Source organism: Oryza brachyantha, chromosome 9, assembly GCF_000231095.2.
Source record: "Oryza brachyantha chromosome 9, ObraRS2, whole genome shotgun sequence".
Classification (NCBI taxonomy): Eukaryota; Viridiplantae; Streptophyta; class Magnoliopsida; order Poales; family Poaceae; genus Oryza; species Oryza brachyantha.
Genome location: NC_023171.2, coordinates 4,427,377 through 4,448,461, shown reverse-complemented (window position 1 = coordinate 4,448,461; position 21,085 = coordinate 4,427,377). Strand labels below are relative to the sequence as shown.

The window sequence follows — 21,085 nt, the reverse complement described above, 5'->3', positions numbered from 1 at the left end:
GCACAGCGCATGGGTCGCTCATTACCACATTATGTGTAACAATCTGCAGGATCTAATGTTCATCGACATCCACCTCTCATCTCGTTTCCTAGCTAGATAACATGCACAACGTTGAGTTGGGTAAGGTTTATTATAACGCATGGACACGTGACTATACGTCCATAACAATAGAGAAACGCACGTGAACAACCTGAGGTAATTGTTTAGGCATATTTATAAATAAAAAGTAATTTATGAATAAAACTGTTATATAGGTGTTATTAGCTATCTAAAAATAAAGACCAGAAAATAAATTACGATAAAACCCCAAATCAACACCAAATTAAAGGCCAAAATTCAAATTATGGCTTACAAAAACATATAAGCAGAAGTGAAAAAATGAGCAATGTTTCCATGTAACACCTATCATAAATGTTGTGTGTTTACATAGTTCTTAATTACGAGTTTCTCCATCTGTTTCGTATTGTAAGATTAGCTACGTCTATATTCATCTATTGATTGATGTATATTGTTTGCATATATGTCATATTCACTAGCATACATATATATCAGACAATACTAAAAAGTTTATATTAAAGTAAAGTATATGACCAGTCCTTAAACTTGTGACGTGGTATCACTTAGGTCCATAAACTTAGAAAATGTACGTTTAGGTCCATAAGCTCGTTTTAACATCTAAAATCATGAACCTGGATAATACATTAAAACGAGTTCATGGAACTGGATGATACATTAAAACAAGTTCATGGACCTGGATGGTATATTATAATAAGTTCATGGATCTAAACATATACTCCCTCTTTCCCTAAATGTTCGACGGTGTTGACTTTTTTATACACGTTTGATTATTCGACTTATTCAAAAAATTACATAATTATTAATTATTTTTATATCATTTTATTTATTGTTAAATATACTTTTGTGCATATATATAACTTTATATATTTGATAAAAAAATTTAATAATATAAATAGTCAAATATTTATAAAAAAATCAACGGCGTCAAATATTTAAGGACGAGGTAGTATTTTCTAAGCTTATGGAGAAAAGTGATAGTACGCCACCAGTCTGTTACACTACTGTAGCAGCGTGGTGCTGGACCTGGCCCCAGGCAGTGATAACATGCATTTAATTACCCAACAGTTCACCTTTATAGGTCGACAAACTCTGAAGGGCCGATGCGCAGTGCTCAACTTTGTTGCCGTGGTTTAAGACATGGATGTAATGCCATTAAGCACTAAAGATTGTGCCATCAATAACATAAAAATCAATGCCACAAAAAAATACTTCATCCATATTTTAATAGACGATCCTTTTGATTTTTTTATTATATGTTTGATTATTCATCTTATTGAATATTTTATGCAAATGTACACAAATTTAAATTATAATTATAATAAATTTGGTAATAAATTTAATCACAACAAAATAAATAAAAATTATATAAGTTTTTTAATAAGATGGTTCGTCAAACATATCATAAAAAATGAACGTCGTCATCAAAATACAGAGGTAGTAAGCTACTTTTCTAAGTAGTTGTTATATTTTATATCAGTTTTATGAAAAAAAAAAGCTTCTTACCTCTAAAAATCCCAATATTTAGGCGGTGGCTGTCCCTGTTCTAGAGCATGAAGAAAACCTATTATGGTCGCGTTTTTCTCCGTCTACTTCCTAACCCAGATTCAATTATCTTTTGAGCACACACTTTTTGAATCGCTAAATGGTATGTTTTTGAAAAAAAATTCTATTGAAAAGTTGCTTTAAAAAATCATATTAATCTATTTTATATTTTTATAACTAATAATCAATTAATCATATAATTTTCGCGTGGATAATTGTCACTCATCCGAACTAGGCCTATATATGATTTGTCACCGGTACTGTCAAATGCCAGTGACGTAGCATTTTCACCCTTTTGTCAAACGCTACCTGCCTATGCCTATATTCGTATATGGATTGTTTGAGTAGCGTATAAGTTCAGTTTGGGGGTCAAGCTTATATTCTCAAAAAATCATTTATTTATTTTTATTGATGGAGCTAGTTTCCTATTCCCAATGGGATACCATAGTCAGGCCATAAGAAAAATTATATAGATACATAGTTATATGTGCACAATGTTTTCTTTAACACACAATAGATGAATCACCTAACAGTTTTCTAAAAAAAACTAATAAATTGCACGCGTGTTGCAACGGAATTTGAAGAATGACGAGGTTTAGTTTTTTTTCTCTTCTGTGTTAGTTTTCTTAGCAGTTTTTAGTTGGTGCACCTGTGTTTTTAGAAGCTCTTTTTCTTGTAACTTGGAATGAAAATCGGTGCATCATGAGAGGGATGAACCGAACTCTCCTTTTAAACTCTAGTAGAGATAATAGAGCATTAAAGTGAAAATTTTATACCAGTTAATTTCAATTAAAGTAAATCAGGCAACCATTCTGACCAACACTACTCACCTTTTTCCTGCAGTTTTCTTACAAACTCATGATGCTGCTTTTCTTTGAGCTATAGGGAGGCTCTAGTGATGGCAATAATACACAATCCTCCGCCGAGTTGTGGGGGCAACAAGATCCTGCGTGCCCCTTCTTTCTCTCTCAAGCTCTCTGCACAGCTACATTGCCACCGTTCCTTAACCACACAGAGCTCTCTCTCTCTCACTCTGTATATATGTGTGTGTGCATGTGTGATGAGATGATTTCACCCAATAAGTAGAGAATCTCTTTTGTGTGTGTAGGACAGACATCTGGGAGGAGAGGCATTTGAGGGAGGAGGATATCTCTTCATTGTCAGCATCCCCCCTCCCTCTCTTCTCTCCTTATAACCCCTTCCTCAACTCATGGAGCCCTAGCACCACCTCTCATACTTCTTCAACAACACCTCCTACTACTACTCTCTCTCTCTCTCTCTCTCTATTTGTCTCTCTATCTCTGTCTCTGAGTTTCCAAGTCCCTTCATTCATCTGGAGAAAGATTTCTTGACTCTCAGAGAGCTGCATGCATGAGAGCTTCTGATTAAGGTGATTTTCCTTCTCTCTGATCCCTTTGAAGCTCTGACTGACTGTCACCGTTTGCATGGAGGCTAAGTCTTCATCAGCAAGAGCATTTGTATGGATCCATGGTGATCTTTTTGGAAATCAATTGAACCTCTGTTCATTGTTCCCTTGTGTCATAGAGGAGTTCATCTCTTCTTCCATAATCCTATTTTCTAGTGAAACATATTTTTAAGATTATTTTTTTGGTGCTTTGTTTTTATTGGAGCCTTTATTGTGCATGGGCACAATCCAAGGCACATGCCTGCTTCTTTTGGGTCATTTTGAGATATAAAAAAAATGATCAAGGGGATTGTACATCACACCCCATACTGCAAAAAGGGCAATCATGTATACTTGTCACTCACATCTAGTAACTACCTCCTCCTTTGTGTTTGTGTGTTTTTTGCACATATATTTCCTGTTCATTCATGAAAAACGTTTTTGTTTGTACTTCTTTGCTCAACCATTAGCTATAAACACATTGAATACTAGTTGTACTAATTTTGCAAGGCACCAGCTGCAAACATTAAATCCCTGTGTTTAATGGTCCTTTTCCATCATGCAATTCTTCCAGAGGCACCAACCCCCACTCTTCATTGAATCTGGCACATGCTGTAGATTTCATGCTAGCTGCACTTGATTCTTCAGTCCACATCCCACTACTTAGTGAGTTCATTCAGAATTATGGAAAAAGAAAAACGTACCCGACGCGGTCCAGAAAACTCGCAACTACTATTTGCATGTGGTTTTCAAAAAAAAAAAAACAAACAAACCAAATAAAAATTTGTCCATCAATATCATGTGCTCAATTGTACATCCAACTCAATATATATAGGTACTGAATGATCATGGCAAGCCTGCATTTGAACCCTGAGGCCAGCCTTCATAAATGGACAGAGGGATGAGGCCAAGTTGCCAACATCTTGTGCAGAAAAAGGAGAACAGCAAAAGGAGAGGAAGAGCAAGTAACAAGTCATGCCTATATGATGAGGCCTTGTGCTGCTGCTTGAGGTGAGCACTGTTCCATCTGAAAGCAGCACAGAGCATTAGTGCAATCACCACTGTTTGTTATCCTACCTTACCTTTTTTTTTTTGGAGGCACACACAAACATCTCTCTCTCTCTCTCTCTCTCTGAATAAGAAATGAAGAGTATGTTTATGCTACAAGCTGGAGTTTGGTGCATGATGAGGATACAAGGGACATGAGTTGCATGGAGGCCCCATGTGTCTTCCTTAATGCCTTGATGCTTTGGGCATTGAAGAAAAATACTAGGCACACAAGCAAGACTAATTAACACACCCCCAGGTTTCAGGGATTCCCCAACTCCCAGAAAAAAAAATCCCACTTCTTTTGGATTATTCCTGCACTGAAAAAAAACTTATCTTGGATTCACTTGTTTATTATCTTATCTTCCTTAGGAAAATCTTGATTACCTTATCCTGGATTTCTTGCTTCCTTAAAAAGACGCTGCTAGTGAGGCGAGATCCAACTCTACATTTTTGTCACTAATGTGGCTAGCACCCCTGTCTTTGTATTGGATGATGAGTATGTGTGGTTTGGGCACAAGTCACATCAAACACACACCATCAACAAAAGGAGCCAGCTAGCTAGAGTGATCCTAATCAAATCAACAGGACCCCTAAAAACGCCACCAAGTGTTTGTGTTATGTGTGACCCTAACTGTGAAGTCATGCTTGCATAAACACCAAGGAAATGCATACAAAAAACACACCAATAATACATACACTTTTTTTCATCAGCTGGGATACTCTCTGAAGGTGAAAGGCCACAGAGAGCTATAGTATGGGGCTCACTTTCTGAAAGTTAGCCAGCAACAGTGAGCACACACACACAATTGAAGGTGTGGTCCTGAAAGCTCCTCTCCCTTGGAGTATATATATTAGCAAGGCTGATTGTGCCTTTTCTCTAAATTAGGGAGAGAAGGGCCACAACTTAGTCCCTCACATTTGCCATGAGCTTAAGCTTCAGCTTTTTAGCTGGCAGATCTTAAGGCTTCAGAGGTTTCTCTTTAATTCATCAAGGTATGGATCCACTTGAGCATTATACATTGCATCTGTGTTTGCCTGAAATGAGCTTTTTCTTGATGTTTAAAAGTTTTGACCAATTTAATATTATTTTGATGATACGTTTTTGCCCTTGATTTTGATGCTTCTTTGAATCAACCTTTGCAATTTCTTCAGCACTTTCTAGTTCTTGGTTAAACATTTGCTTGTTTGTTCGAGCAATGGTTCTGAAAAATAACCAACCAACGGCATGCTATCAGCTTTGCTGTTGGAAATACTAGTACTGGATAGAAGATCAGAACGGTCTGTATAGTTCTGTTCATGGATTATTGTTTGGCCAAGTTTATGGGATATTCGATGTTACGAAATTCTTGAACAAACACCCAACTTGGTGATTTTGTTCTCTTTTGCTGGATATTAGACAGGACAAGCAAGGTTTCAGTTTGAGTAAAGAACAATGTTACTGTTTGTGTTCACCTCAGATGTAGTGCATTGCAAACACTGATTTATTCACTTATATTGTTTCTTATGATTATGATGATTCCAGTCAACTAACCGGAGCATAGTTCGCAGTATATCAAGAAGTTCTTCAGAATGAAGTACATGAAGCTTGGGACAAAGCCTGACACATTCTACACCGAGGAAGCTGTCAGGTAAATGTCATGCAGCCTCATTTTTAGGCTTGTATTAATGACTAAAACTAATTTGCAGGTAAAACTTTTATATACATATTTCTTAGCGATCTAAAACAAAGGTTGAAAGATAAACTACGATGAAAAAACCTCAAAATCACCTACAAATTTAAGTTTTAAAGTTCAAATTTATGAAGTACTTTCGTTTGTTGCTTCAATGAATATTTATAATTATTTTTGACTTGGTTCCATTACAGGTCGGTACTGTCAGATGTACCCGCAGATCTCATCATACATGTCAACAATACAAAGTATCAGCTACACAAGGTACTGGTTTTTCTCATTTATACAAAATTATCTTTATTACCACTTTTGAAGGATTTCCTACATTCCTCACAGTGCTGATGAGATTGCCTATCCTTTACTTTTAATGATTTAAGATATACATATTGCTGATCACAGACTGATGTGCTAAAAAATGGTATATATGAATTCAATAGTCAATCAAAATAACTTGGCACCTAATCCAATCTGAGAAACATCTCCCCTGAAAAGATTTTGTTGCATACTGAAAGCCAAAGTTGATTGAAAAGATACTCTTGGACATCAACTCCAGTTGCACCCTTATCAAGATATTTAAATCTGATAGCCACACTACCTTTGCAAAACACTGATTTATTAACACATTGGACATACATAAAAAATATAGAATATGATAGCAGGCCCTGAATCAGATTCATCTTTCTCTGATAGTTTATCATGTCACATGTTCCCCAATGCTACATTACATTTTTTTAAGCAATTACACAGCCATAATGATGATGTGAAGTTGTGAAGTAAGGTGCCTTTACTAAGTCGTGGCTCGCAATGATTAGCATACATCAAAGCCTGATGATGGTCTCAAACCAACTCTATCTTTGTTTAGTCATCCTTTATGAATGACGAACCTACATTGGTTTAGGTTCATAGGCCTGAAGATCTGCTTTTGCCAAGATTGTCATGGTAAAAGCATCAAAGGAGGCATAAAAAAAATGCTTGTAATGCCCTTTTTTGATCCACGCCTCAAAAGCTTCTTCTGAACTTCACAAAAACCCTGTTAGGAAAGTTGCGAGAATAGAATGCAAGGTTCTCTTTTTAGTTCAGTCTCGTGAATGCCACTGATGGAAGTAGTTTAGTGGTAAAAAAAATTCTAAAGTGATCAAGTGGTTAAATTGATGTTTTTCTAAAAAATAAAACTGAATTTTAAGCTGTCATTTAAGTTTTTGCAGTACTACATTGCTTATGTTCTTTGTTCAGATCTTCAGATTCATGATGTTGAAAAGATTACAGTGGCTTACTGATTTATGCTTCCATGACTAAAGCCACTGATGCAATTATGTGCATTTTGCATGGACATTAAAGAAAATAAAGATGAGAGAAATTATTTTTGCATGGATATTAGTGTGACAACATTTATGCTTTCATAAGAAAGATGGTGCTTTTAGGTTGAAAATTCAAGATAACCTGTTATTAAATTGACCTGACCGCAGAGCAGCTCTGATGTCTGAAATCTGAATTGTTGTACTTTGTGTTCTCAAAATTACTTGCAGCTAAAATTCTGTGCCCACTATGAAAATGCTGCTACAGAAGGCACCGGTTCCAATCCGCATTATCAAGTATGCAAGAAATTATCTAGACCACTTGGCTTTTTTATAAAAATGAATAGAGAACGTTCAAAACTGAAAATTCTCTCGCTAATTTCAGTTTCCCATTCGCATGAATTTCTGGTTAAAACTAGAACAATTTACAGTACAATAACGAAGTATAGGTGCTTAGTTCAGATCAAAATAAGGGTGATTGGAACAAAATAAGCATTCTGACAATACATCTTAGTTGAAGGGATAAATATGGTACGTAGGTATTATTTTGACAGGTTTTAATTTTGCCATGTCATTCTATTGCTTTGAGATTAGATTGTACAGTTGTTTTGCTGCCAATTAGAAGTCTAGATCTCCTGAAAATTGAAAAGTTGTGACAAACTAAAAGCAGAGAGATGCTGATCTAATCTTAAGCACATAGCTATAAGCATTGCATCAAAGAAAATAAAAGGAACCGAAATGCACAAGCAGAAACAAGTAATCTACGTAGATTCAGAGGACAGGGTGGTAATCAAGTTTCCTTGTTAAAATAAAAGAACAACTAGCCCCCAATATTTTTGCTTATGTTTATGTTTATAAACCAAAATTTGAATTTCAACCATTAATTTGGAGTTGATTTTAAAGGCTTTTATCGTAGTTTATTTTCCAACCTTCGCTTTTAAATCACTGAGAATATGTATATAAAAGTTTTGAAAAAATTACTTTTCGTCCACAAATATACCCTTTTTTTGTTTTTTGTTTTTGAAAAAAACCATACAATCATGCCCTAGAAACAAATAAGAAAATACCAGTCTAGGACTAGAACCATAGAAGGGGTTGGTTTCTCCGTTTTTCCAATGGCAAAGCTGTTGATTGATTTCAGGTGTGTTTTACCTGCATGTAGTTCCCGCTGCTCCTCAAGTGCGGCCTCCTGCAGCGCCTCTGCGCCGACACCGACGACGAGCCGCCGCTGCCGGTGGTGCTGCACGACATCCCCGGCGGCGAGGAGGCGTTCGAGCTGTGCGCCAAGTTCTGCTACGGCATCTCCATCAACATCAGCGCCAACAACTTCGTGCCGGCGGCGCTCGCCGCCAGGTTCCTCCGGATGACGGAGCCCGTCGCCAAGGGCAACCTCGTCGCCAAGCTCGACTCCTTCTTCGACTCCTGCATCCTCCAGGGGTGGAAGGACCCCATCGCCGCCCTCCAGGCCGCCTGGCGCCTCTCCGGCTGGTCCGAGAGCCGCATCGTCCAGCCCTGCGTCGACGCCATCGTCGAGAAGATCCTCATGCCGCCATCCAAGGTCACACCCACTCCTCTTTCCTTCCTTTGGGCGCTCCGCTGTTTTCGCGCCCGGAATTTTGAAATCATGCCGCCATTTTTCCGTGGCTTTGCTTGCTTGGTTTGTGCCCAGCCCTCTTTTGATTTACTTTTGAGATATGAACCGAATTTAGCTCGAATTTGACGAAATTTCTGTGGAAGTTCATAAAAGGGTACTCCCCTTTGTTGTTAGAAAGAAATAGTTTACTTATAGAACAGGATGCTATAAAACTTTTAAAATTTAACAATTAACAGACGTTAGAATAACTCTATAATGCCAACGTTATTGGTTATAAATATAAGTATTTTTAGTTTCTTTCGCAAATATTAAAATAGTTTAAAATTTTTTGTTGCTGCACAATAAATATGATATAAATAGAGATAAAAAGGTGTAAGATAAAAAATTAAATATAAAATGATTGGTGAGACATATAATACTATAAATAAGGGTAGAAATGAAACAAATTTGAACACTATAAATGCCAGTAATAAATCGATGATATTACGACGGTAGCAGATGTAAGCATATCATTTAGTATTTGTTTCTAAACAATATTTGAGAAATTATGAAAGACATGAAATTTATATTTTACTCCTTCTGTCCCAAAATAAAACAAACTTTTAATCATATGTGTCTAACGTTTGACTATAGATCTTATTTAATTTTTTTAAAAAAATTAAAAAAATTAGTCATACGTAAAATATTATTCATAATTTATCATCTAATAAAAAAATACTAATCATAAATTTTTTTAAATAAACGGAGCATGACATTTGTGCAGGTGACGTGGTCGTACACGTACACGAGGCCGGGGTACGCGAAGAAGGCCCACCAGTCAGTGCCCAAGGACTGGTGGACGGAGGACGTGTCCGAGCTGGACATCGACGTCTTCCGCTCCGTCATCTCCACCGTCCGCGCCGCGCGCCTCCTGCCGCCGCCGCTCATCGGCGAGGCGCTCCACGTCTACGCCTGCAAGCACCTGCCGGACCCTCTCAAGCACGCCGCCGCCGCGGCCGCCAACGGTGGCAGCTCCGCGGCCGAGGAGGCGGCGGCGAAGCAGCGCCGCGTGCTGGAGACCATCGTCACCATGATCCCCGGCGACGCCGGCGCCGTCACCGGCAGGTTCCTGCTCCGGCTGCTCCGCGTTGCGAACTACGTCGGCGCGTCGTCGTCGACGCGCGCGCAGCTGATCCGGCAGGCCGGCTCGCAGCTCGACGAGGCGAAGGCGTCCGACCTGCTCATCCCGATGCCGTCCGACCCGCAGGCGTACGACATCGGCGCGGCGGAGGCCGTGCTGGAGCACTTCCTGACGCAGTTCCAGCGGCCGGCGGCGCCCGACGAGCGGCGGCGGATGAGCGCCGCCATGGAGAAGGTGGCGAGGATCTTTGACGAGTTCCTCCGCACCATCGCGCTCGACGTCGACTTCGCCGTCGGCAAGTTCGTCGACCTCGCCGAGTGCTTGCCGGACATCGCCCGGAACGACCACGACGGCCTCTACCTCGCCATTGACACCTATCTCAAGGTCAGAAAATCAACCAAAGCTAAGCTCAAAATCCCAACGAATTAAAGCTTGCAAGCTCATCGTTTGATCAACAATGGCGCAGGAGCACCCGGAGCTGAGCAAGGCGGACAAGAAGCGGCTGTGCCGGATGATCGACTGCCGGAAGCTGTCGCCGGACGTGCGGGCGCAGGCGATATCCAACGACCGGATGCCGCTGCGCACCATCGTGCAGCTGCTCTTCGTCGAGCAGGAGAGGGCCATGGGCGGCGGCGGCGCAAGCGGCAGCCACGGCGGCGTCGCGCCCGACAGGGCCTCCGTCGACGCCATCGCGATGCTCGCCGCCAGAAACAAGGAGAAGGAGGACGAGCCATCCGCGCCGGGCGCCGACCACATGTCGGACGTGCACCGGCCGCGCGGCGAGCGCGCCCGGGCCGACGGCGCGGCCATGACGAGGTCGCTCTCGGCGTCCACCAAGATGGCCGGCGCCGCCACGGCGGCGAGGACGAAGGAGAGGACGGCGGAGGAGAGTGGGAGCAGGATGAGGAACAAGTAATCAATGGTGGTCGCCGACGATCGGGAAAGGATGGAATTCTTGCTTGAAATTTGTTGATACTTGTGATTCTTGATTTTTTTTTTGTTTTCTTCTTTTTTATTATTTTCTTCTCCATTTTGATTTCAGTGCATCACATTTTTGGTGGGAGATGTGAGGAGCAACCATGGTTGAGAGAGGGAAGAGAGGTAGATTTTGTAATTAAATGGATGGGGATAATAAGTGGCTATAATAATACAATCTAGCATAGCTCACCGATCAAGAAAATGTTCATGTTCACCATTATATTCCATATATGAATCTACTATTTTCTTTATAGAAAGGGATTGTTCGAGTGTCAGCCGGCTGAAAAAAAATGTTATTACAGCTGAATTCTTGGCCGTATGATACAAGTAGAGGTGGTTATGGACCTAAGTTTTTCTATTAAAATTTATTACGGGTTGGAGCCTTAAATAAGATGGGTTGAAATTTTATAAATTTTAAACTAAAAATATTTAACTGTTTAGTATTGTTGTGAAAGGACGCAATAGCCTTGGCCCATTATTATCCCATCTCTTATCGAGCTTGTTGGGTCAGGTCTAATGAATCAAGACCGTTTAAAAGAGCTAGCCAGAAATAACCCTTTCCCTAGGGCCCATCTTTTCATGTTGGATTTGTGTTTTATGCCCTTTTTATTTTCTTAATGCAGCCCAGCAAAACAAGCGGGATGAACACAGCACCCATCACCAATTGTTGTACCACAGAAGCCTAGCAAACTACTCCAGTATCCTAACTTGGCACACCAGCAAAAGAAATACAATCTGGCATCACAGAATGAAAAATAATGAAAAAACTGATCTATCTGAATAGGATCTCTGATGTTCAGAAGGTATGTCAATTTAGCTACAAGACTAGTCACTGTTAGAGAGAGTGCTTCATGCATCTTTAGGAAAAAAAATGCTAACACCATGTCTTCAACTTGAGTTTCCTCGATATACTTTTTAAGGATGATAAAAATACTTTAAAAGGAATCTCTATGTGCAGAAGTATGTGCGCTTCTGACTCATTGCATAGAAACGTATGTGTTCTTGCCCTAAGCCCTGTGTTCTACTTCTACTTCTTTAAGTTCAATATATTTAGGATCTAGAAAGACAAAAAGTAAAAATGCAAATGCAAAGGCTCCATCAGTTAAGTAGCACCGAAACAAAATTATCTCACAGATCTCAACTCACTACAAATTACGCCTTGCAGATAATTGCTACTGACATAGCTCTTTTCCCTTGTTCCAGATATATAGCAATTACTGGTTCCTATACATTTAGGATAAAAAATTTCTAGGACAACCTCCCCAAATCTATAGACAATAGGAAACAGAAACACACATATCTACTGTAGGGATATGGGGAAGGCTACGCTAGCGTAAATCAAAATTTTTATCCCATAAAACAAGAACTACTGTTGTTATAGATCCCAGGATTACCACTAGACGCGTAGATGTAGCGGAACCGTCTCGATGTAGATGAAGTGCATTGAGGTAGCAGTGCCGTGTAGTTGATCATGTCCTCATGTGCGGTTCGTCCTAGTGCTCCAGATATAACACATCTGAGGTATCCACACGTACAGGGAACAAATGGTCGCCACTATACCACAACATAGGTACGGACTGAAACACTTGATCTGTTGGGATAAGTAGCTACCAGGAGCAAACTATCTGTCAGGAAAAACTTCTACCGACACACAGACTGCCACAGCTGACTACCGGGGTTTGAGCTGTCAAGAAAACTATTTACCGACAGATATATTTTTTAGCCGTTGACGTCTGTCGGTAGTTCAATATTTTTTCCGACAGACAAAATAATTGTTGGCTGATGATTGTATTCCGACAGACATTTCTACTTTGGCTAATGTCTGCCCTTATTGATGGTTTTACCGACCGATGGTCTGCTAGAAAATTTCTAGGAGATAATTTGTGCAACCTTTTATTTTGTTAGACGATACTGAAATAACATGGAAAATATTTTGCTAGTGTGACGCTTTTGCTTCCACAAGATGTTAGAATGCCTTCACTTTAATTTTCATTCATTCATAAGTGTAACACATTTCAGTGCCATCCAGGAAGAAAATCTTGTGACATCCATATATTAACCATAATTTCAATAGGTCCACAAAATACTTGTCACAACATAATACCAGTGTCTCCACAGTATATGTCCATCATAGGTACAACCATAAATTGATGACCAGAATATAGTAATCTAGATTTAATTTTAAAGTGCCTACAAAATATATTACATGCTACAACCTAGGTAAGCATGGTTAAAAAATTGGCTCCAATCCATATGAATCTCCCCCTTCTGTAGTTTCCAGTCATGTGATGATCTCAACTCCTACCACTACCTGAAAAGTGAAATGTATAAATTGTCTATACAAACATTTTGTTAAGACATATGGTATTTGCAACATTTACAGCATGTAGTTACGATAAATGATGATTAAGTGATTGCTAAAACAACAACATATGCCAGCAAGAAGTCATTGTGCAAAAAGACACAAGACCTAGTTGAAATAGTGAATATTTGGAGTAATGGAAAGAAACTGAAAGGAAAACACACACTCGAAATAAAATGTTTTATGAGAATGTTGCATACTCAACATTAGAAAGTGTGTATAATTAGACACAAGAGTGCATACCTGACTGATCCCGAGTCAGTAGTGTTGCATTTTTATCATATTTGATCTATGAAAATTTAATAGTAGTTAGTACCACATACGCAACCCACAATGGTAATAACAAAAATAATTTAAATTGAACATTACATGAGTGTGTGGCCAGGCAATTGATTGCCCCAAAGCATCTACCATTGTTTGTACATTTCCATATAGACGAGGAAGCACTACATCTCGTTTAATCATAGGTACACAACCACTTCATAGAATCTTGTACCAAGAGAAGTCCCACCAACCAATGTATTGGAGCTACTTGATTGGACAGTAGAGTAACAAGAGAAATAAGTGTGACTTCTTGGCCACCCTACGGTAATATAATTTTCATAAAAGTAGAACTAGACGTACTTTATCATATTGAGGCACAAGCAGAAGGTTAACAATAAGAATTTTAAGAAATTATACCCCCTCATTTCTTTCAGGGACTACAACTGTCTTACATGGTAATACACAATAGAGTATAGTTTCACTTTCTTATTAGTTCTACACAATACACATGAAAAACAAGATAGCATCAATAACAAGTGTTCTATGCCTGCTGCTGGTAAGCATAGTTGCTCACTTCTTGGTCATTTACCTTTTGACCAACCTACATAATGTGGCACAATGTTTACAAACGAATATTAGAAGTAGCTATCAGATTGCAACATAAGTATGTCAAATTATACCACATTATTTCTCCTTTCGAGGACTGCAACTCTCCTATTCAGTAGCTGCACATGCATAGAGTTTAGTGTCACTTTTTTCTCTAACTTCTTTATAAAATAGAAGAAAAAGAAGCACGAATAGATAATGTTGCATATGTAGAACCTATAAGCATGGTTACTTCCTATCACGCCCAGAAATTTACACCAATTTCTGAACAATAGCATGTATTAAATCTCGGTCCAGGAATCAGCCCGAGTACACACTATGACAAATTAATACACAGTTCCACCACTTAAAAACAAATAAAAACAATTATCTTTCAAAATACAACGGACAAAGAAAACAAATTAAACCATCTAATCTTTAATTTCAGTTGGCGATGACGGCCCCACACCACAAGTATTCTCGACGGCGGACTGAACCTCACTTCAACCTTGGGAACAACCTTATGACTGGAACTCTGGCATTTGCTCTGGTGGGGAAAAAATTAAGCAAGGCTGAGTACAAACCACTGTACTCAACAAGTAACACCCAAGAGAGGGGAAATAATGAATGCAATAGAATATCAAGGATAGGCTAATGTTAATTTACATAAAGGCAACAGTAATTTAGCAAAACTGTAAATAAAATAGGTTGAAATAAAAGTAAAGTAAACATTCAAAATAACCAATCACTGTCCAACGTTACACCACGTTGCCACAGGCCCAGACCACTGTCGAACGTTACACCACATAGCAACAGGGTCGACCCTCTGCCCAACGTTACACCACGTTGCGACAGACCCAAACCACTGCCAACGTTACACTATGTTGACAGAGTCAAACCAGTTCCAAGATTAATCAAATTATTAAGGGATTTATCTAATCCCAGCAAATTTGTCAGTTCGCCCAATAACCGCGGGCACGACTATTCGAATAGTTTTACTCTGCAGAGGTGTACAACTTTACCCATAAGACATGGCTCCCAAGCATGTTACCATGCCCCAACGTATCACCACGATACCTTAGTACGAAAACAATGATAAGACCTTTCACCTAACCCTCCCTAGACAATCGCACAACACTTCAGGTTTCGCCCCCTCCTTTACACCAAATCGGGCAGCCCCTCTTGTGCCTAGGTGAATCCGGAAGCAGCATAGGACCATCGTTACACCACGATTTCCATCCATACTCCATCACGCCCAGCCTTTCCTAGGTAGGTCGAATAAGGACAAACTAGACTACAAGTCTCGCCGTTGCTCATTCTGGCTTGTGGTTAATACGTGTAAGACTTCCAATGTTTCCTGAGAACCGGTCCTTAATTGCCATGGGCACGACACTCAAAACCATGCACCCACAGCCCACCATAAGCAATATTTTAGTTATATTAATCCACATCAGGAAACTCATCATGATCACAACCATTAAAGGTCTATCAAAGTCTAACAGTTAATTAAATAATAATTGAAGAGCTAGTTGAACTAAGCATGGCTAAGCATTGTCTAAGTTTATTTCTAGTCAAATTAACCCTGGGATGACAATAATAATAAGTCAGAATCAACGGATAAAAAGTTAATTGCCCAATAGATAAATAAAGTAATAAGATTAAACAATGCAGGTTTGAATGTAAAGATAAACATGGGTTCAATATGATCAAAGAAGGGTGGGTGCCACTTGCCTTGCTTAGACCCACGAGGAACTTCTGCGACGACTTCAAGAACGAACGGCGCTGCGACGGGGTCAAAACCTACGACAAACAAAGCAAAACAAGCAAAAATAGACTATAAAAATACTGAATCAGAGAAAGAAACTATTTTTAATGGATTCTTAACATTTTTCTGGATTTAATGAAACTTGAATAGACCTAAACAGATACTAGATGAATTAGCTATGAATTTTAAAAGATTAACTGTGTTTTAAACTAAACAGAAAACCTTAATGAATTATTGCGCAATAAATTGGAGCGATGACGTCAGCACAGGAGAGAGAGGAGGCTGACGGTTGGGGCCCACTTGGCAGGGTGGGGCCTACGGTGGGAGAGAGAGATCGACGGGCCGAGCCCACTTGACAGAGGGAGAGAGCAGAGGAGGGAGGGGAGAGCGCAGACGCTCGGCCGAATGGCACGGCAGGCGGCGAGGCGGCGGCGCGAGCGGCGGCCGGCACCGTCGGCGTGGCGGCAGCGGACGGCGGCAATGACCGACGGCGCGGCGAGGGGCGGCGCTAAGGAGCGGCGCGGTTAGGCGGCGGCCGAGAAAGGGAGGAGGCACATGGCCGACGATGGCAAGGCGAGCGGCACGGCGTGGAGGTGGTGCGGGTGAGGGCGTCGGCATGGCGGCATGGAGGTGATGCGGCCGGCATGGCAGCGTGCGGCCAAGCGGAGGCAGCACGAGGCGGTGGGTGGCGGTGCACGACGGCGACTGGCACGGCGACGGTGCCCGACGACGGGAAGCGGCCACGCGGGATGGTGGGAGTGGTGCGAGGACGGCGTGACGAAGGCGGAGGCCGACGGCGGCTCGGCCACGACAGCCAGAGGCCCACGACGCCCGGCGACGGCGAAGGGCGGTCAGCGGCGGCGGCAGAAAGAGGATAAAAGGGGGAGGAGTGTGGGGCGGCTCACCGACGGCGGCGAAGGCGGGGGCGCGTCGGCGAGGCAGTGGCACACGCGGTGACGGCCGGCGGTGAGCGAGAGCGGCGGTGCACGGGTGGCGAGATCGGGCGTGGCGATGACTCGGGCGGAGAGGGGAAAAGTGGCGGCGGCGGGCAGGAAGGCGAATTTTATAGGGGGGTGCTGCGGCTAGGGCGGAGGCGGCAGTTAGAGACCGCGTCAGCCACGTCGCGGATTCGGCGGCGACGTGCGGAGGTGGAGTTGGCCACGGCCGGGGAAGGGCGGCGCGAGCGCGGTGGCGTCGGCACGGTAGCAGCTGCGGCGGCCGAGCGACGGCGACATCCGTTGGCCCAACGGTGCGGCGCGCGCGAGCGGCGTGACACAACGCGGCGGCGGAGGCTGGAGATAAAGGAGGAATGGGGAGATCGAGGTGCGACGAGCTTGGCCGGGGAGAGGAGGAAGGAGCGGCGTGCGACGATGGCTTGACATCGCGGCGCGTGCGCGGGATGCAGAGAAGGATGGAGGGAGGGGGAAGCCGTGGCGACGGCGGTCGGGGATTGGCGGCGTCGATGATAGCGCGACGTCGCGCGGCGCGGCGGCAACGACAGATGGGGCCCGCTGCGGCGATGGTGAGGCGAGGGAGACGGCGCCAGGATGGCGCGTCAGCGGCGAACAGTGGCGCATGCGCATGGCGGCGGCACACGGGCCGGCGGCGGCGGCTGAAGGGGAAGAAAAAGGAGGGAGAGGGGAAGGGGATGCTCACCGGCAGCGCGAAGGGCGGCAGCGAGTCGTCTTCGAGCAGGAATGGGCGATGACGCGGCTCCACGACGGCGACCGGCGGTGAGGCGCGAGCTCGGCCGGCGGCAGCGAGGCAATGGGCGCAGCGGCGGCTCGGGGACGTGTGGAAAAAGGAGGCGGTGGCTCGACAAGAGGCGGATTTATGGGTGGAGACCAGCGCGTAGGACGGTGATGGTTGGCCGCGGCGGCGCGTGGATCGCGGCCGGTGGTTGGTGCGACGCGGAGGAGGCGGGGCGGCGGGTGCGGATGCGATCGGCGCGGGCGGCAGGTGCGGGATGGTCATTGGCGCGGGACGGACGGCGAAGACCAACCAATGAGCGGCACAACACGGACGATGGCGCGAGCGGAGCCGTGACCGACGACGAAACGCGGGGAGGCGGCGCGACGGGCGAAGGTGAGGCGGTGGCAACGAGCGGCTCTCGGCAAAGGTGAGGCGAAGGTGAGACGATGGAGAAGGCGCCGGGAAGGTGCATCGGCGGCCGCAAACGGCGCACGCGCGCGACGGCGACGCACCGGCCGGCGGCGGCGGCCGAAGGGAAGTGGGCCAGGGGTGTTGGGCCCGCGGGGAGGAGAGTGGAGGAGAGGAGATGGGCCGAAGAGAAGTGGGCCAGCGGCCTGCTGGCTGGGAGGAGAGGGAAAAAGAGTGAACCGAAGGAGGCGATGAAGACTTCGAGTGCGGGTTGAGCCGCAGCTCTGGAAATTGCGGTCAGAACACGTATTCGCAAAACAGAACAAAAACGTGCACGAATCAGAGATTCGCACGACGAATTAGATCCAAAACACGAAACCGTGAACTGTTAGCGGAACAACGGCAGGATTTAATGACCTGTTAAATTGAGATTTAACGACTCGCTAAACAGGGATCTCACGACTTTAACGTAAAACCAAACTACGTGTACGAAATTGAATTCCACACCGTAGATCGATCTTATGTTAGCTAATTAGATTAGAAAGCCTAAACAATTACACGGTAGATGAATTTTAGATTGATTCGCAAGAGTAAAACGTACGCGAACCTGAGATTCAGTGGAGAGATCAGCGACGGATTGCTTCTATTCCTCGCTGTTTGGCTAGAAAACCTAAACAATTAAACGGTAGATGAATTTAGATTGATTCGTAAGAATAAAATATATGTGAACCTGAGATTCGGTGGAAAGATTTGGCGAACGGCTGCTGCGAACAGGGATGCAGCAGGGGAGTAGGAGGCGGCTGAAGGTGCACGGGAGAGGGAGATGGGGAAAAGAGGCAAGGCTCTAGGGGGTATTTATAGGGGAGAGTTAGAGATAAATCTAGTTATCCATCTCCTATTAAAAAAAATAGATAAAGTTTCAAAGGGATAAAAATTGGAGTCCTAATTGATTGGAATTAGTTTTTAGGTGAGAAGGAGGTGGAGATAGGGGCATGCATGGCTGGAGGGGGAGGACGGGCTGTGCAGCAGGGGGAGGTGGGGGATGTGCGATCTGGAGAGGGAGGGAGAGATCACACACAGGAGAATTGGAAGGAAGGAGTGCGGCCAAGGGGAAAAAAGAAAGAAAAGAGAAAAAGAAAAGGGAAAAAAAGAAAAGAAAGGAGGGAAAATTAGAAGAAAAAGGAAGGAGAAAAAAAAGAAATTGTCTCCATTTTTGCCGATTTTTATTAAGTTTATTTAAGCAAATTTTATTGACTGCAATTCAAATATAAATCCTGTTAATAATTTAAAACGCTTTCGGGACATTTTAGAACATCCGAAAAGCTTCCAATTAAATTAAATTAAATTACACAGGGTTTTCTCTTGAACTTTAATTAAACAAATTATTTTTAATGCATTATTTTATTAATTCTTGGCTATGGTAAAACTCAGGGCGGGACACTCCCTTCTTGATCACTTACTAGTTGCTCAACCTACAATAAGGCAACTCAATGTTTTCAAAGGACACCTAAGTAATTTATCCAAATGAAAAAAAAAGTGCATTACCTATGAATTTCTAAGAAACTATATCCCATTATGTCTTCTTTCTGGTACAGCAAATCTCTTATACAATAACTACATATACATAAAGTCAATATGTCACTTAATTAATAACTAAGTTATATACTGAGCAGGTAGAAAAAAAGCAACAATAGAGAGTATTTCTTACATGTTTCCTATAATCTTGGTTGCTTTATTCCTGTTCATCTATTTCTTGGTCATACTCAGCCTCACTTACATCCACACTATCCTCACTGGGTGTAGGATTGGAACCACGTTCAAGAGGACTCCCAATACTTGGTGTAGTTTCCCTTCTTCCCTAACTAGCATAGACCATCTGCTTCAATTCTCCAATCTCATCCCGTAGTTCATCTACTGTTCCTTTAAGCATTATGATCTCTTGCTCAGCTTTGTGCCGACCACGAATGGCCATTTGAACCTTTGTTGGAGCATATCTGCGATGCCTTTGGATTCCCAAAGTAGAGGGGGTAGGTCCTAAACCAATAGCGCGAATATACCCCCTGGCTCACGTCCAAATACATGGGAGAAAACATCCTCTTCCTGTACACTTTTCTCTATCAATTCTGGATGCTCTGTGGCAACTTCCTAATGTTTTCTCTAAAAAAACAAATTCTTTAGCAAAAGATGTGCATGAATGTCGATCTAAAGTTGGATTGATTTACAATACTATTTGCAGCTTGCACCAGTGGAATCCCATTCTTCCGTGTATGGGTTTTGCTATAGATTTCATCTCTACATGGCATGTAACCATGTGGCTCGAACTACGTTCATAAACAATGAATGACAAATAGGTATAAATGGGAGTGAATAATGGCAAAACTAATATCAACAAATAAATTTACCATTCATGTCGGGCACGAGCAAACGTCTTGCTACTAGAGGTATGTGGAGTTAATAGCTTGCCACGATTCATTTTGCCTCTTAAGCTATGAGCCTACAAAATTAAATTTAATAACTAAATCAACAAAAAATAGATAATGATTTAATCATGAACATACTTGTGCTTCTGGTGATAGCTAATGATGAGCAAGCCACTCCCAATCTACCAACATACATGATAATCCCATAATATGTCTTGTTTCTAATCACTGGGCTTTCACTATTGCCAACATAGCAAGAAGTCCGTGCCACTATAGCTACCCCACTACCTTGAACTGACCTACCCTCATCATAAGCTTTTGTATGGAAACTAAATCCATTATTGCATAGCTACTGTACTTCCTTGCAAACAGTAAAGGGCCTTTGGCTAATATTTGCACTTCATCACTTACTTGCTCGCTACTCATGCTTAATTCAGCTACCTGTGGTTATTGAATGATATAGTCAACATGCATAAAAAAAATTCTACTACAAAGTACTGATATAGGTAAGCACATATTTTACTTACATAAAGCCTGAACCAGTCATGGAATGTTTTATGATGTAAATGATCAACTTCACGCTTATTTCGACGAGTAGTTGAAAGGTATTCCAAGCGCTTGCTGCAAGGGTCGGTTTTTGATTATATAGGCATAAATCAATCAACAATAAATAAAAATAACTAGATGTATGACTTACTTTATAAATGGCTCTATATAATCATAGTTCAATAGGACATATCTATGAGCTTAAACCCATGCTTGGTAATCCAAAGTAAATGGACTTTTGCCAACCAAGCCCCTTCCAACATTTTTAGAAAAGTATGGATTGATACCGTAATTTTTATTTTTGTTGCCAT

At 42.4% G+C, this 21,085-nt stretch overlaps 1 protein-coding gene across 13 annotated transcripts; it reads left to right on the top strand.

Moving 5' to 3' along the window:
• Positions 1–2,655: 2,655 nt before the first annotated feature.
• On the top strand, positions 2,656–11,039 carry LOC102714766 (BTB/POZ domain-containing protein At5g47800). 13 transcript variants are annotated; one of them, XM_040527603.1, is made up of 9 exons: positions 3,964–4,036; positions 4,787–4,887; positions 4,962–5,068; positions 5,624–5,703; positions 5,940–6,009; positions 7,272–7,337; positions 8,203–8,598; positions 9,398–10,138; positions 10,221–11,039. In XM_040527603.1, exons 4-9 carry the CDS (start codon positions 5,645–5,647, stop codon positions 10,668–10,670), a joined length of 1,782 nt encoding a protein of 593 aa, XP_040383537.1. In that variant the 5' UTR covers positions 3,964–4,036; positions 4,787–4,887; positions 4,962–5,068; positions 5,624–5,644; the 3' UTR covers positions 10,671–11,039. The 13 variants fall into 13 exon arrangements, with proteins under 13 accessions (XP_040383527.1, XP_040383538.1, XP_040383536.1 ...); XM_040527601.1 differs by having other exon boundaries at positions 5,617–5,703; XM_040527596.1 differs by having other exon boundaries at positions 5,598–5,703.
• Positions 11,040–21,085: the final 10,046 nt, after the last annotated feature.

Coding starts and splice junctions, on each gene's coding strand:
- LOC102714766 (XM_040527593.1), top strand. CDS start 3,915: ATGGACAGAGGGATGAGGCCAAGTTGCCAACATCTTGTGCAGAAAAAG. Junction 4,037..5,616: donor GCCTTGTGCTGCTGCTTGAG/GTGAGCACTGTT, acceptor ACCGGAGCATAG/TTCGCAGTATATCAAGAAGT. Junction 5,704..5,939: donor TACACCGAGGAAGCTGTCAG/GTAAATGTCATG, acceptor GTTCCATTACAG/GTCGGTACTGTCAGATGTAC.